We start from the raw sequence: 15,479 nt of genomic DNA, 5'->3' as shown, positions 1-15,479 counted from the left end.
TCAAAGCAACACACTGAGGCCTAGTCACTTCACCTGCATATAAACGATATTGCTACCTGCCCTTGTGCAAGACTCTAATACACCTGCTCACGTTACAGTAGGTACCAAGTGGCCAAACCAACACTTAATGCTGATTTTATTGTAAAAGGACAAAAACAAAACAAAGCCAGGCCTGTGATGTCGTATATACATTCAGAATTTTTATTTCAAAACAACCACAGTAACATTAATAGAAAATCCATTTGGAAATATTCACAATGGGAAAACTTCCACAATGCATTACTGCCAACCACCGTTTTTTGAGGTGCCAGAAGCAAAGGTGCAGTTAGAGGAACCTCACCTGTTCCAGCAAAGCCCCATACCATAGATACAAGGCTTACCGCCAGAGGGAATGACAAGAACTAAAATACTGACCTAGGCAAGGGTTTGGTTAATTGGTCTGAAATAGGTAAGCACCAAGGAAGGAAGGAAGGGAGATCAAGCAACCTATGAAAAAGGGGAAGAGAAGGTTAAGTGTCTTCAGGGACTCATCTCCATTTTTACAAATTCGGGGAAACCAGGTGATTATGGAGGTGTTCCATTGAGTTGTGGCAAGCCTTAACCCCTCCATCTCATCCAGTAGTCCAAGACACTCCAACACTGGACTACATCTTATTCCTTATCCCCTTAAAAAAAGAATGCCTCTCCCAAGACTCCCACCCCGAACCCTCAGAAGGTAACATATCCTGATCTCATTCTTCCCTACTCCCATTACCTGAGTCTAGAGTGAGGTGGAGTCCTCCACCCTTAATCTCAAGATTTAGGGCGCTCCCCCTCCCACCATCCAACAAGGAAAGGCAGCCGGATGAGATGGAACTGTAAAGTTTGGAAGAAAACCAGATGCAAATTTCACCCAACAGAGGCAGTGTTATTTCTATATAGAGGGCGGAGTTTTAACACAGTCAATCCTAAGTGGGCGATAGGAACACAGAGGAAGCAAGTTACCGATACTTCCACCCGGAGCAAAGTGACAGTGCACGTACATTCATACTCAAGTGTGGGCCACACTGCACATTACTCACACTAGCTTAAATGTGTTTTGTAGGCGGCTCAAGTCCTCTAAGGGCACTTGACAGAACACTATGGTAACATGGTAACAAGGGTAACTTGACAGGCAAGTCATCAACAAGCATGCGATGACCCTAAAGTAACATACTTAAACTAGATAATAACCTTTATTACCTAATAACCAGAGCTGAGGTTACAGATTCCAAATTTGCTTGAACATTCTCCTCTGAATCTTTTTTTTAAAGCTACAGGTTAAAACAAAATAACCAACTAAAATCTCCTAGAGAACAAAATGGAGAAATATTGAACATCTACAAAGAACCAATACTTTAGGTTACTCATTAGGAGAGCTTAATCACCAGAAGGGTGGTGGGCATACTTAATAAAAAAAAAAAAGAAAAAGAAAAAAGTGAGTCCACTAAAAGAGAAAAAGTTGTTTGGTCCAGTGAGGGGACAGAGGATTTCTAGAAATAATCTTCCCTTCTCTGGACTCCATTCAAAATTAGATCCCATCAACCACCATTACCTACTATGACCACCTTGGCATAACCCCAGATTTCAAGTAATAACTACATATAATCTTAAAGAGAAAAGTTCCAAAGGAAACCAGTAGCTTCTTTATACAGGCACATGACTTCTGAGAAATTACTCTTCATAGTTTCTATCTGAAGGACAGAAATTGTTAAGAGGCACCGTGCAAATTTCCCACACCCTTTCTAATACATATTCCATTTCTCAATTTTTCCTGGATTGCACCGTAACCTCTCCAGCATCAATCTCCCAGCCTATAGCCTCTTTTTAAACACCTCCCTCTAACTTCAATTTCCGTATGTTTTCATTATTTGGTAAAATTACTTTATTTAAAAAAATAAATATTTATGCCATAAAACCAGAAGATAAAATAAATAAAACACAGGTTATTTTGCTCTGCAGAGCTGTATGGAAGTGAGGAAGGTGCTCTTAGATACTCCTCTTCTGCTCACACTCTCATGTATACCTGCTTCCTGGGAAGCCTAAGTTTGGGGGAACTGTACCCTCACTTTTACTCCCCCACAGGCTCTCCTGAGGTAATACTGGACTCTAAGAGAGGAGTTGCTGACAAAGCTGTCAAATGCCAAGTGGCCAGTCCTTCCAGAAGTGAAGGTAGGTTCACTTGGTCTCTCCTAAACAGAAGAGTGTCCAAGAAACGAGTGTTTAAAAGCCATTGAGAACACAACTAACCCTAGCATTGACCCACGAGCACACCCTGAGCGCTCACAAGTGTGGGATGACAGGAATCATGTAGCAGCATTCAGAAACAGTCCTGGGTCACAACCTGATGAGGTCTCCCCCGACTCAGGGAGAGGTCGCTTTTTCATGTTGGGAGGGAGGTGGGAAGGAGGTATGGCTTAGACATTGGTGCTGGTCTCCTTAACAGGCTGGATGCTGTTCATCTCCACAACGGGACCCTTCTCCGCCCTGTCAGCATCCTGCACCTGCCCTTCAAACGCCCGTGTAATGTCTTCGAAAGTCCTGCCACGGGTCTCAGGGACTTTGAAGAAGGTGAAGACCAAGAAGATAATGAGGAAGATGGTGAAGACAATAAAAACGTAGGCTCCTAAGTAGTACTAGTGAAAGAAGATGAGAAAGAAGTGTCAACATAGAACTCAAGTCATTGACCAAATCAAATCCAGTTGCCCTCACACCCACATTTCCAAGAGACTTTATGCACAACCCTCGAGTCCACTAATTTTCTGTCTTTCTGTAATTTGGGGTCATTTTCTTATTCTTTAGTTAGTTGCTTCCAAATAACTGTATTTTAGGGCTTTTTGATGCTTACTTTTAAAACTTGGGTTTCTGAAAGACTCATGAAAATAGATGTACCTCAGATGCAGTTTTCTTTACTTACCCAGTTAGTTAGCGTCAGATCATTTTTAGGACCCATCTGATTCATAAAAGCCCAAGCTGGGTGATTGTTTAAGATCATAAAGACATTAATGGTAACCCAAATTATGGATTTTCAAGTATTCTGTTGGAATCTTTTGAGGCTTGTAAGTATCACTTTTTTTTTCTGAGCAAAATTTTGCCTGTACCATCTCAGACTTGTCATGTTTTCAAAGTTCCCAGTTTTGCCCTCCTGCTTCAATATTTTGGGCTGCTGTTGTTGCTTCTTTTTCTATGTGTCATGAAAATGGGGGAAGGGTATCTAGTTTAAAGCTCTTGATATCTGAGCCTTCATGGCACTAGTCACCATTATTATGGTATGTCTTACACACATTGGCCTTGGTGGGTCAGGATGAATCTTGTTTTAATGTACTTACTGCAGCTGAAGGGAAGAGCAGTCCAACCAAAAAGTTGGAGGTCCAGTTGGAACAACCAGCCACTGCCATGGCAGCTGGGCGGGGTCCCTGGCTGAAGAGTTCGGCTACAATAAACCATGGAATAGGACCTGGACCAATTTCAAAAAAAGCCACAAACAACAAGATAGCTGCAATGCAGATAAATCTCATCCAGGTATAATCACCCTGTAAAAAGAAGGAACAGAAAAGTTAAGGAAAAATCAGCAAGAACAAGGAGAATGCAGCTTCCTGGAAGAGTATGGGCCGGTATTGAAGAGCAACTCTTATCCTGTGCTATATGGAGACACCAGACTAAATTGTCCAGAAGTTTTGGGTTTTTGAATCCCAGTTGTAGGATTGCACATGTCATTGTGTACCAAGACCATTTCATCATCTCTAAGATGGGAATGGTAATTGTCTTAGGATGACATGAAGCATTAAATAGTTCATTTTATAAGCACTATGCTATGTAGATCAACTACTATAAGGATCATGGCAATTTAATTGACCACCTTTTAAAATTCTGGCCATGTGCTTCTTCCAAAGTTGACTCTCATTTCCACCACCAACTCCTCACCCAGTCCCAGAGATTAAACTGTCGTCTCCCTCTCTTGAATTCCTTTTTTCCTTGAATTCTTCTCACTTACCTTTAATAACAACGAAACAGTCATGAGGATAGAACAAACAGCCATCCCTCCAAGGCCTACTAGGTGGAGAGTCCTCCTCCCTGCTTTCTCCACCAGAAATAGCTGAAAGAAAATAACAGAAATATTTGACCAGAAGTCCCTGAATCTGCCTTCCCCACAGTGGGACCCTCGTGATAGTCACGGTCCCCCTTTCCGGTCCCAAGCTCAAAGCCCCTGCATTATCTCTTCTATAACACCGTCATTTCCATCCATTCCATATTTGCTTGAAGAGAATGAAGATGACTTATACCCACATTATCTTTTCCCCAAAGATGAATTAAGTTCTCTACTGAAAAACGTATGGTAGGGAGTTTACAAGGACATGTCACCCCTCTCTGAACAGGTACAGCCCAAATTCCTTTCACCCCACCAAATTGTATAATCCATCCGACTTACAGAAACTACAGTGAAGAAAGTGTTAACCACACCCGCCCCGATGGTGGCGTAGATGGGCTCTTTGACACCTGCATCTTTGAAGATTCCTGTGGAGTAATAGAATACCTGGTAGGAAACAAAAGCAGATGCAACTTTGAAATAGCAACTATGCATAGCAATGAAATAAATTCAAAAGTCCTAGGAGGTAGGAAGTCCTTTCCACATTTTTTTTAAAATTCAGCCTTTCCGGCCAGTGAATAATCCAGTGATGACATCTAGTTTATGGGGAAACAGTTAAAACTAGCAATGAACATGACAATTTTCAAAGTATACACATCAAAAACCTAATGGACACATCCACTCTATCCTACGTCTTACCCTTCTGGCTTTTTCAGGGGAAATTAGAGAACATCAAAGGCAGGTGGGAAAGGTGGTCTTCCCAAACTATCTCCTGAGGTGAGGGGTCTGCCTTGCAGAATGTTCACCCATCACTGGTCCATTCTGCAGGACTGGACAGGGCAGGCACGAGGTATCAAGGACTTCCTACCCCAAGGAGATGCTCATCCCAGGACCATGCATTTGCATCTACCTGTCCCACTCTTGAATCCCAGCCCTGGTGCACTACAAAATCTTTGAGTGTATTTTATTTTAATTTTTTTGGAAGAGGAAGGATCAAATCAAGGGAGAGAAGAGAGCAAAAGACTGTGGTGATGAATAATACAAAGGCGACTTCCAAATGCTAGCTTCTCTTTGTCCCTCATTTTAAATAATCAGCCACTATATTCCAGCTATAAAAAATATAGAATGGAAAGGTCAGCTTAGTCAGAAGTTGTCCACGTAATCGAGGACCTCCTGAATTGATTTCCGAATTGTTTCCCAGGGATTTACACCAGTTTTGGGACTGTAAGGTCCAGGCTGGGGGTGGGGAGGATACCAAAGCACCCCAAGTTCCCAGCTCTAGTTTGGGGAAAGATCTACTTATCAACTGATGACATCTTATGAGACAGATCAGAGAGGACCGTAAATGAAAAGTGAGTAGCCCCAAGACGATCCATGAAAATTAGATGTATTTGTGATGCGCTATAGTCAGAGCCTGAAAGAGGACAAGGCCAGAAGACCCAAACTACAGATGACCAATGTTTCTTTTAACCTATTTTCTCATGTTTCCTTGTGTGAAACATGTATTATAGAAATCACTTTAAGAAATGAAAACCTAACCAGATCCCAGGCGGGCGTCCTGTGGGAAACATGTGGATACTCACGGCGTTGATCCCAGACAGCTGCTGGGAGAGCTGCAGCATGATGGAGATGATGATGGGCTGCCGGTAGCTGCGCACGCGGAAGAGATCCAGGATGGTGGCTTTCTTTTCCTGTGCCATCCTCACACTCTCGTCTTTCATCTCCTGGATTTCCGGAGTCACATCCTGGGTGCCCCACAGATGCTGGAGGACTAGCGAGAAAAGTAAAAAGACAAGGTATCACTCCCAGTTTACGTTTCCGCTAAGGCAGCTGGAAAGAGTCCCGGATACAGAGACCAGGCAGCACCGTGCCTTAACTTGCTTTCTCGCCTCATTCCTGAGGGGCTGCAAGTCTGACTTCGCATCAGTAGAGAACTCTCCATTTGGGCAAGTTGATGACAAACACAGGTTTAAAATCCCACCCTAACACAAATCACCACCCTACAATTTTTTTTTTTTTGGGCATAGAAGAACTGGGGTATATGTCAAAGGTATGTGTGGGGCAGTGAGAGGATTCACCAGAGAGAATGGGGAGCAGAACAGATCGACTGAAACAGAGCGGGTGAGAAAGGAGAGGTCTGCTGTGCCATGTGGCTCAGCTCCTTGTCCAGGGGGCCAACTCAGGCATTACCGGGATGCTGTGGTGGTGCTGAGGCAACCACGGAGACAACCGCCTACAATTCTTATCGTGAAGGTGTGAAGGAGTGAAGGATACTTACCCGCTTTAGCTCTGTCCTCCTCCTTTCTGTTAATGAGCAAGAATCTAGGACTCTCAGGGCAAAACGGAAGGGATACGCTTTGGATGATGGCAGGAACAATGGTCAAGCCCAGAAGCAGGGGCCAGAGCTCCTCAGTTCCCAAGATGCCTTTCAGACCGAAGATCTAGGAAAAAAAAAACAAAACAGACAATACTATCAATCCCACACTAGACTGGCCACAAATCCATCTTAAAAATATTTTTTCTTTTACCACAGGCAAAGATAAACTGCTCTTTTTCCTTGCTCTGCCCTGCCTGCTTCTTTAGCTGCCTGTGAACGAGTTTGAAAAATAACTGAAACTTAGCTAAAGTTGAAATTAGGTAAAGTAATCCTATGAACCATGAACTCATCCTATTTGGTATAAGTCCTAGATTACCTGGGCCACCAGAATTCCCACGACGATGCCTAGCTGGTTGAGGGTACCAAAGGCTCCCCGAAGGGCAGTTGGCGACACCTCTCCAATGTACATGGGCACAAAACCAGTGCAGAGTCCGCAGAAGAGACCAATGATCAGCCGACCCAGGATCAGCATTTCAACTGACTCTGCTAATTTACAGAAACCCATTAAGCAGCCTCCTGTGATGGCCAACAGGTTGACAATGAGCATTGAATTGCGCCTGAAAGGTTAAATCAAACAATCAAAGTTAGCATAACAGGCCTGATCTCTCCCTTTCTCATGTGACTCCACTCCATGTCCTTGTACCTCTTTTTCAGTCTAACTTTTACAGTTTATTATTTCTTAAAAGATTTCTCATTTATTTATGCAGATTAAGAACTGGGGCGTAGGCCAGGGGTGTGGCAGAGGTGACAGGATTCAGAGTAAGGAGAACAGGCAGATTTACTGACGCATACTGCTGCGGGGAGAAGGGAGTGACACAGGAGAGGTCTGCTGTGCCATGTGGGTCTCATCACCTCCCTGGCTGGGGACTGAACTGTGCTGCAGTGGCTGCAGATAGCTTCATAATGCTGAGACTTAACCCTTGCACCACACCAGGGCGGCCTTTTCCACTGTATTATAAGGATGTTTCTAGTTAAAAATCACCGGGATCTATGGTTCTTACACCTTATATGCAAACCCACCTAGAGTATTTGAGCTTAAGCAAATCTACTTGAGCTTAAGAGCAAATACTCTTAAGTCGCAAATACAGTGTAGGATTTTAGCAAGCCCCAGGCCAGTAGTTCTCCAGGAGGTCCATGACTTAACAACCTTGGACCTCCCTGGTGATCTAGGGGTTAAGTCTCAGTACTATCACCACAGCAGCCTGAGCTAGATCCCCAGTCAGAAGCTAGCCCACATATGGCACAACAGACCAGACCCCTCCTATCTCACCTGCTGCTCCCCCCAGCAGTGTATTTCAGTAGACCTGCTTGTTCTGCTCTCCACTCTTGTTTCTGGAAAGTCCTCTCAACCCTCTGGCTGCACCCCAGTTCTTCTATGCAAAAATAACTACAGGACAGATCAGCGCTGAAAAGCCACTGGTGATTTGGAGAACAAGCACTCTGAAATTTCATTGGTCTCTCTTGACTGGGGATACTAAAATTGGAATTACTTGAGAAGTACTTAGAAATATGTGGCTTTCTCCCCAGATACTGATTTAAATTGACTTGGGCATGGGACTTTTTAAAAAGCAAACAACTTCCAATCTTGTATATAAAGTATGTTTTTGGAAAATTCCAGTGGACTTTATCATCAGGACCAGTTGGCCTAGGTTTCCCCTCATCAAAATGTGAGCTACCCTCAACTCAAGCACACCATCACCTCCTGGCCCCAATTCTCCACACCTGTCCTCAATGCAACCAGCACAGTTCAGTAGCTTCCTTGCCTGTTTCTGGTCAATACCTGCCAAAGCGGTTGACAAAGAGTCCGACGGAAAAGGAGCCAATCATACCGCCAACGGAGAAGATGGCCACAGACAAGGACCACACTGTCGTGAGCAACACGGTGCTGGGGAACTCTTTTGATCTCGCTTGCAGAGTGATATTCAGAAAGTCCTTTATGATCTGCAAATTAAGATGGTTGGTGAGAGGCAGAGTGTCACAACTGGATTAGGACAAATCGTGGATACCTTCCCCTTCCTGTGAGAACATCCTAATTGTTACTTTATAGGTACAAGACTCAAGGAATGAATAGAAGGGGCTGGAAGAGACAGATGGCATCAGCGAAAACGTTACTAGCTCTGAAAAGCAGAGAATTTTCTTTGTCCTAACTACCCTCGTAGGAAGCTGCACTGATCAGTGGCTACCCCGCCTTCCTGAGAGCCACCCACATGATCAGTGGCTACCGGGTCCTCCTGAGAGCCACCCACTTCTCTCTATAACAAACCCCTAAGGAATAATAGTGCATCACCATGGGGTGAGAAAAACACCAAGTAGTGCAGAGAGTCTAAGAGAGCCATGAGCTTTTTTTGCTTAATTAGTGATTCAACGACATGTTGCTGCCAATCTCAGCAAACTAGAAACCAACTTTGTTTAAACTCTTAATTCTTGAAACCCCTACTGAAAGGAGAATAATCCCCCTATTCTAAATTCTAACTCCGGGTGCCTGGCACTCACCATCTCAGGAGCATTGATGACTCCAGTGTTGAAGCCAAACTGGAAGGAGCCTATTGTAGCCACGGTGATGGCAAAGACCAGATGCGCGGTCACCTGAGCGGAAAAGAGGAAGGAAGGAAACAGTCAGTAGAGCTTTTCATTGATGACTGTCTTATTAATTCAAGACATGTATTGGCACTTGGCCTAGGAGTGGCAGGTAAAGAGCAAAAACCTTATGAGATTAGGCAATACATGGGAAACAGAACAGATCACAATAACGAGCTGGTGTTGAGGTACAGACTCAGGGAACTGGAACACACCTGGGAACAGGGACCGACATGTGGGAAAAGGAGAAAAGAGGAACCGAATGAGTGGATTTGGAAGCATTCAAAAGAAAGAGAAAGAGTTGGGCTCAAATAGGATTTAGGCCAGTAGAGGAAAACAGTTTTAGAATTCTTTAAGAACAATTGTTTTGGAGACAGCTTAAACCAGTGTCGTCTCAGCCGTATCCGATTCCCCAATTCCACAAAGGTGGTGCTAGGTGCCTTCACCCCTGGGATACTCCAGAGCATCTTTCCGGGTCCATGCTCCACAGAATCTACCCTCAGCACCCAGGCCTCACTTGGAATTCTTTACTGAATACTGCACTGCTAGCGCCCACCCAGCAGGGGGCGAAAACAAATCACTCCCAAACCAACAGATAATTTCTTGAAGCGGGGTGCGGGGAGAATGAGCAATCAACTGAGACATCTCTCTAACCTCCGCAGCAATAAAACAAGTGGGTGTTGTCTTAACTCTCAACCTCAAGATAGCCCAATTTTTATGTCTGACGACATCCACTGGGAATTGTTCTTATCTTATACTCCTTGTCTCTCAGGCCAGACAGTGGCAGGTTAGGACTTCAGTTCTCCAAGTTAACCTTGCCTCTGGGCAATCAGGGTTAGTGCCCAGGCAGGTCCCCTGTCAGCTAGTGCTAAGCTTTTTGTTTAATCCTGACCCCTTTCTGAAAGAAAAACGTCCTGCTTTCCTCATCACCTACTAACCTTGAGGGCCTCTTCCCATTTTCATCCCTTCTTTTATCTGCCTTTATTTTCAATTAAGTTGACAATAGCAAAAATGCCTTTCTCCCTCCTAATAACAAATACATGCCACTTAACAGCCTCAATAAAATCTGCACGTTTAACCCACATAAAAACAAGGACAACTGGACATCTCCTTAGAATCCAGGGCATCTTGTAGGTTACTGAACAGATGGTTGGATACTACCCGTGTCCCCAAATAAATCCCAGGTTCCTTTCCAAGGTCTAATACTTCCAGAGAAATTCAAGTTGGCCGGGAACCCACACTTAAAATCAATATGACCAAACAGCCCCCAACACTCCGTTGCTCGTAATTACGTAAAATAAGCCTGGGAAGGAAATAAATACTATTTATCCCAGGATAGTCCCTGTAACGGAAAGTGAACAGGGTAGGAATTAATCCTTTACAGGCTATGACATTCTGAAAGAGCTGGTTTGAACTCCGGTATTATTGTCGGCAGCAAAGAAATGAAAAGGCCTTACATTTAAGATGGCTAGGTGACTTAGAATAAATCCAGCACTGCCATCAGCATGAAGGCTTGCCTTCCTGATATCCCCCCAAAAAGCAAAAATAATCGGAAATGACATTATCCTTACCCTGTAGGTCCCCATGGCCCTAATTTCATCAGATTCAAATCTTCAAGATCGGCCTAGGAGTGGGATTCCAGGGATGCCTCTTCCAGCCAGCAAGCCCTCCAAAATGTCCTCGTCCTCCGCAGCTAGCTTTCCTCGGTCTCTCAGCGTTGCCTACTTCGCCCTCCCTCTCTTGGATGCGAGGCCAGCCATCACCCATTTATAATCTCCGCAAAGGGAGGAGCCAGATAGCGGCCGAGCCTCCCTGCCCCACCCCGACCTCCCGCCCCAAGTAATCTCGTGACTGCTCAGAATTTTTACGTCCCATCTCGTCCCCCACCCAAAGCAACGACTTAATCCCTCCCCTCCGTTTCCAAAACCACATCCTTACAGATCCAAACCCCCCCCCCTTTTTTTTTTTTTAGCTCTTTTTTTCTCTTTAAAACAGCGGGAGCCTCTTAGTTTCACAGACAAAATGCCACCAGAAAAGCCTCGAGGGAGGGCAAACACGTTTTTGCTTCTGGCATCGGCTCAGAATTGAACCCATCGATTCGGAGGTGAGAATAAATGCTGACTCTATGAGACAAAGTCGAGAGGGTGCTACTACCCGAGTTAAGGTTGTTTAAAGTAAAGTGTAAGCAGAAAGGACTCAGTAATTCTATGAATTTAACTGGCTTTTCTGATTGTAAGCTAGGTCTACAGTCATGACAAGGACAGTCGGAAAGAAAAAAGGCAAGATTTGGGCCCGTTTGGGGCTCTGCTTGTCCTCTGATGAGCATCACTTCTCCCAGGAAGAGGGGACAAGCCTGTGTGGGAGACAGACCCGGGGCTCCCGGGCTTTGGACCGCCTTCACCACCCATCCTGATTTCTGCACATTCTGCAACCTTTGCCTCTAGTCTCAGGGTCACAGCAGCTAGAGTCGGCCCAACCACTAAATTCAGTTGATCAGATATCTGCTGAAAACACATTCTACATGGGGTACGCCCCCCCAGTATTGCTAGCGTTTCCCCTTCCACTTAAAATATGAAAAAGGGACAAGGGCAGTTTGTGATTCTTATACAACTGGAGAGAACGATCAACAATCCATTAGTTACACTGTGATTTTCTGGAAAGTTGGGGGATGAAGATGCGATTACTAAGCTATACGTGCAAATTGAAGGAGTAGAATTAACAGGGGAAACGAGAAAGGACACAGGTGGGGGATTACAGGGGACGGAGGAGTGGTCAGCGCTCGAGTCAACAGAACAGAACAATTTAGCTGTGGGTGACGAGTTGAATAAAGGAGAGATAGCATCAGGGCTTGCAGGGAGGGTCAGCGGTCAAATCCCCAACTCCCATTAGCCTAGCAACGCTTTCGGGCTTGCGGGAGAGGGTGTGGAGAGCAAAATTCCTAGTAACAGCTCGACTTTTTCTAAGTAGTATGCTAGAGGAAGTGCATCTTTCTTTCGGATTGTGCTTGTCGTTTCAGATTTCAAACTGCTGCTCTGGATCAGAAATTACCCGATTATGTTGTTTCCTTCCCTTATAATAAGAGGACATTTTCTAAATCGGTAAGGAGTCGAGTGAAACGAGTGAAACGTGACATCTAAGAAAACCTCTCTGAGGTCACACCTCCCCCCTCCCCTCCACCTCCCCAGTTCCTTCCAGGAAATTCTGAGCTCAGAGGCCCCTTTGTTACCAAGGCAACTGATTTGTGCAGCCAAAGGAAAAAAAATATCCCATGTGGCTGGACTGTCCAGTAGGATTATAACTTGAGCCACTTACGTAATATAAAATTTTCTAGTAGTCACTTTAAATTTTTTATTTATAATATAATAGTTTATTTTGACATCATTTTGTGCCTTTTTCCATCTCAGTTGTAAGCCGTGGGCTTCCACATCACCATATTACCGGTGTGCCATCATCATAGTCCAGTGCACTTCCCTCTCCCCCCTTAGTCACTTTAAATTTTTTATAGAAGTTAATTTGAATAATTATTGCCTTTGACCTGATTTATTCCAAATAATAGCTTTTAGATTGCAATCAATAGAAGAACTATGTAAGATAGCTTACCTTTTCTTTGTAAATCTCCCCCACCAAGGTTTTACCTACAGCAAAGCTCCATTTTAGACTCTCAGGTTTCTACAGTTAAAGTAATATGTTGTTCTAGCAGGACAGCAAAATTATGTATAATGGGAAAATATTTTAATTGCTTCCATTTTAATGGACTAAAATGACAAGTCCTCAGTCCCACCAGCTCCATGTGGAAGCTCAACAGCCATGTGAGCTGGTGGCTCTGGTGATGTAGAGTTAGACTGATGCAAGAACTTTTATTTTCCTCCTGTAAATCAGTTTCTTTTCTTCTTCTTCTTCTTCTTCTTCTTCTTTTTTAAAAGATTTATTTACAATGTATTTATGCATACAAGAGCTGGGGTACAACCAGAAGTGTAGGGTCAGGGTGAGAGTGTAACAGGGTGATCCTCAGGAAAAGGGGAAGATAAGGAAAGGGGAGGTTCCAGGAAAAGGGGATAGTCAGAAATGGCCAGACAAGTCTGGGAAGAAAAGAACAAAGTCAAAATCTAGATAAACGCTGTCACAGTGAACCTCCACATGTCTCTCTCATCCACATCTGTTTCAACTAGTCCAGGACCAAGAAACAAGACAAAGCTTCTTCACATGTCTCTGCTCCATGAGGCTCTCTCAGGTCACCTTCTGGTTCCCTGTCCTGCTTCCATCCTCTTCAATGTCCCCTCCAGATTCTTCTCCTCCCTGCTCAGCTCCACCTTCCTTCTTGGTGGGGCAGGGAACCTGAAGCCTTCTCTTTTCCTGGGGACCACGCAATTACAATAGGATTCACCAGAGACAGAGTGGGGAGCAGAACAGGTGGAGCTACTGAAATACACTGCTGTGGAGAAGCAGTAGGCTGGTCAGGAGAGGTCTTCTGCCCATGTGGGTCAGCTCCCTGGCTGCAGATAAGCTTCACAGTGCTGAGAGTTAAACCCTTGCACCACCAGGGAGGCTTTAACTCACTTTCTTTTTTTCTTTCTCGCCCTAATCTTAGGATAATAATTCTTTAACGTTTTTGCCGGCACCCGTGGCACACAGAAAAGAAAGGCTACTGTGCTTTACATTGTATTACTCAGAGCTGGTGCCATGTTATGCCACAACGGTCTTTGCTTCGGTAATTATTTGCCCAGTATTTGTTGAAAGAATACATGAGTTAATTGTGAGGGCCCTGAATTAGAGCTATCCCAAATGTGGTAAACAATGTGGAGAAAGATAATGCTGAAGAGCAAGTTTTAGAAATTTGAAATCTGTAGGCTATTTTCTTGGTTAAAAAAAGTTGGGGGGGGCGAAGAAGAGAGAAATCTGAAACCTGTTTTCTCTGGCTAATCCTCATTCTGAGAAAATTATCTTTGAAAAAGCTAAGTAAGCTAGCTGGTAGGAAGAGAATCTTCTACTTCTACCTATCTATATTTTAAAGATAACTGTTATTAAGCTGAATCTCAGGAATCTCATATGTGTTCTGAATATATTGAAACAAATAGTCCTTCAGCATTCATTCAGAACCTAATCAACTCTCCTCCTTCAGAAACCTGTGCAGTACTGGGCTTGTCCCAAGCAAAACCCCCATTTAGGCAATCCTCGCCCCAGGCAGCAGATAATTATTGCTCAATACAATGCTTTGTCCATATCCTTGGGGGAGATGGGCTGGTTGATTGGGGTCTTTGATGCACTTACGAGTGTCCACTAGTCTCACTCTGGCACAGCCCTAGTTATCAACCTAGAAGGGAGTGTGTAGGAGACACCAGCAAGGAGGTCCTAAATCACATATCTTGTGTACTTGGTTCCTGGGAGACACTTCCAACTTTCTAAAAACAAAGAGAGAAGAAACATGGTGGATGTATTTCAGAATAGAGTAGGCTGAGAAGGAATGTTGTGAAATTCCCACCTAATCATTTAATGTAGGTCTGCTTAGAAAAAAGTAAATGAATAATGGTCTATGATCGCCAACAGATAGCTGCAAATCTTTAGTCTCATCCTAGTTTTGTGCTGCTGGAAGAAGGATGTTTGCTAGTGTGATAACCAAATGGAGAAACAAACAAACCAAAGTCCTAATATCAGGGAAAACAGGGCTTTAAACACTTAGAGGGAACTGGCGGCGCACAAATGGCAAGTGATTGCTCTAAAGACTGCTGAAGTTAATTCTACTCTTTGTAATATTTCTCAGAAAGAAAACTGTCATCACCAGTTGCTATTCTTAAAACTTCACTTACTAGGGTAGGTATAAACAGTTAATTTTGAATCTGAAAACACTGCAGAAAATAAGCCCTCAGGGTGAAGAAGAAAAAAATTTCAGAAATGTTGATTTTCCTGTCTACACTGGGTTTCAACCATTCATTATTCTAATTGATCCTCCAGGACCTAATCCCTGTTCCCAGGCCCCTTATGAGAGGTTGACCCTTCTCCAGTTTCTATTAAAAAAATGAATCCATCACATACTAGTGTTACATGAATTACACTAACTCACAATTCTAATTGTACCCATCTTCTATTCAAACATCGTCAGTGGTTATTGAGTAAGACCTAGACCAGTGCCATGCAACAGAAAAAAAAAATGTGAGCCACATATGAAATTTCAAAATTTCCATTAGTCATATTAAACATATATTAAAAATGAGTGGTTAATTTGAATATTGTGTTTTTAATCTAGTTTATCCCACATGTTCTCATTTCAACATGTAATGAATATAAGACATTATTAAGACATTGTACTTTTTTGGGTAATAGATCTTTGAAACCCACTTTATATTTTACATTTGGCAAACACATTTTAATCAGGACACTCAACTTCCAACAATCAAAGAGAAATAACCTCTTAAGTTAGTATTT

General features: G+C 43.5%; 1 protein-coding gene across 1 annotated transcript; it reads right to left on the bottom strand.

Annotated features, from left to right (window-relative positions):
- Positions 1 to 178: 178 nt before the first annotated feature.
- Positions 179 to 10,814, bottom strand: SLC2A3 (solute carrier family 2 (facilitated glucose transporter), member 3). Its single transcript, XM_004692929.2, has 10 exons — positions 10,631 to 10,814; positions 8,976 to 9,068; positions 8,263 to 8,423; positions 6,799 to 7,039; positions 6,384 to 6,546; positions 5,689 to 5,876; positions 4,448 to 4,552; positions 4,013 to 4,114; positions 3,348 to 3,551; positions 179 to 2,654 (listed from the first exon to the last, which is right to left on the bottom strand). The coding sequence occupies exons 1-10, from the start codon at positions 10,643 to 10,645 to the stop codon at positions 2,436 to 2,438; spliced, it is 1,491 nt and encodes a 496-aa protein (XP_004692986.1). The 5' UTR covers positions 10,646 to 10,814; the 3' UTR covers positions 179 to 2,435.
- Positions 10,815 to 15,479: the final 4,665 nt, after the last annotated feature.

Source organism: Condylura cristata, unplaced genomic scaffold, assembly GCF_000260355.1.
Source record: "Condylura cristata isolate star-nosed mole 26May11 unplaced genomic scaffold, ConCri1.0 scaffold00034, whole genome shotgun sequence".
NCBI classification, from domain to species: Eukaryota; Metazoa; Chordata; class Mammalia; order Eulipotyphla; family Talpidae; genus Condylura; species Condylura cristata.
Note: the sequence above shows the minus strand (reverse complement) of the source record. Positions and strands in the feature narration are given on the sequence as shown.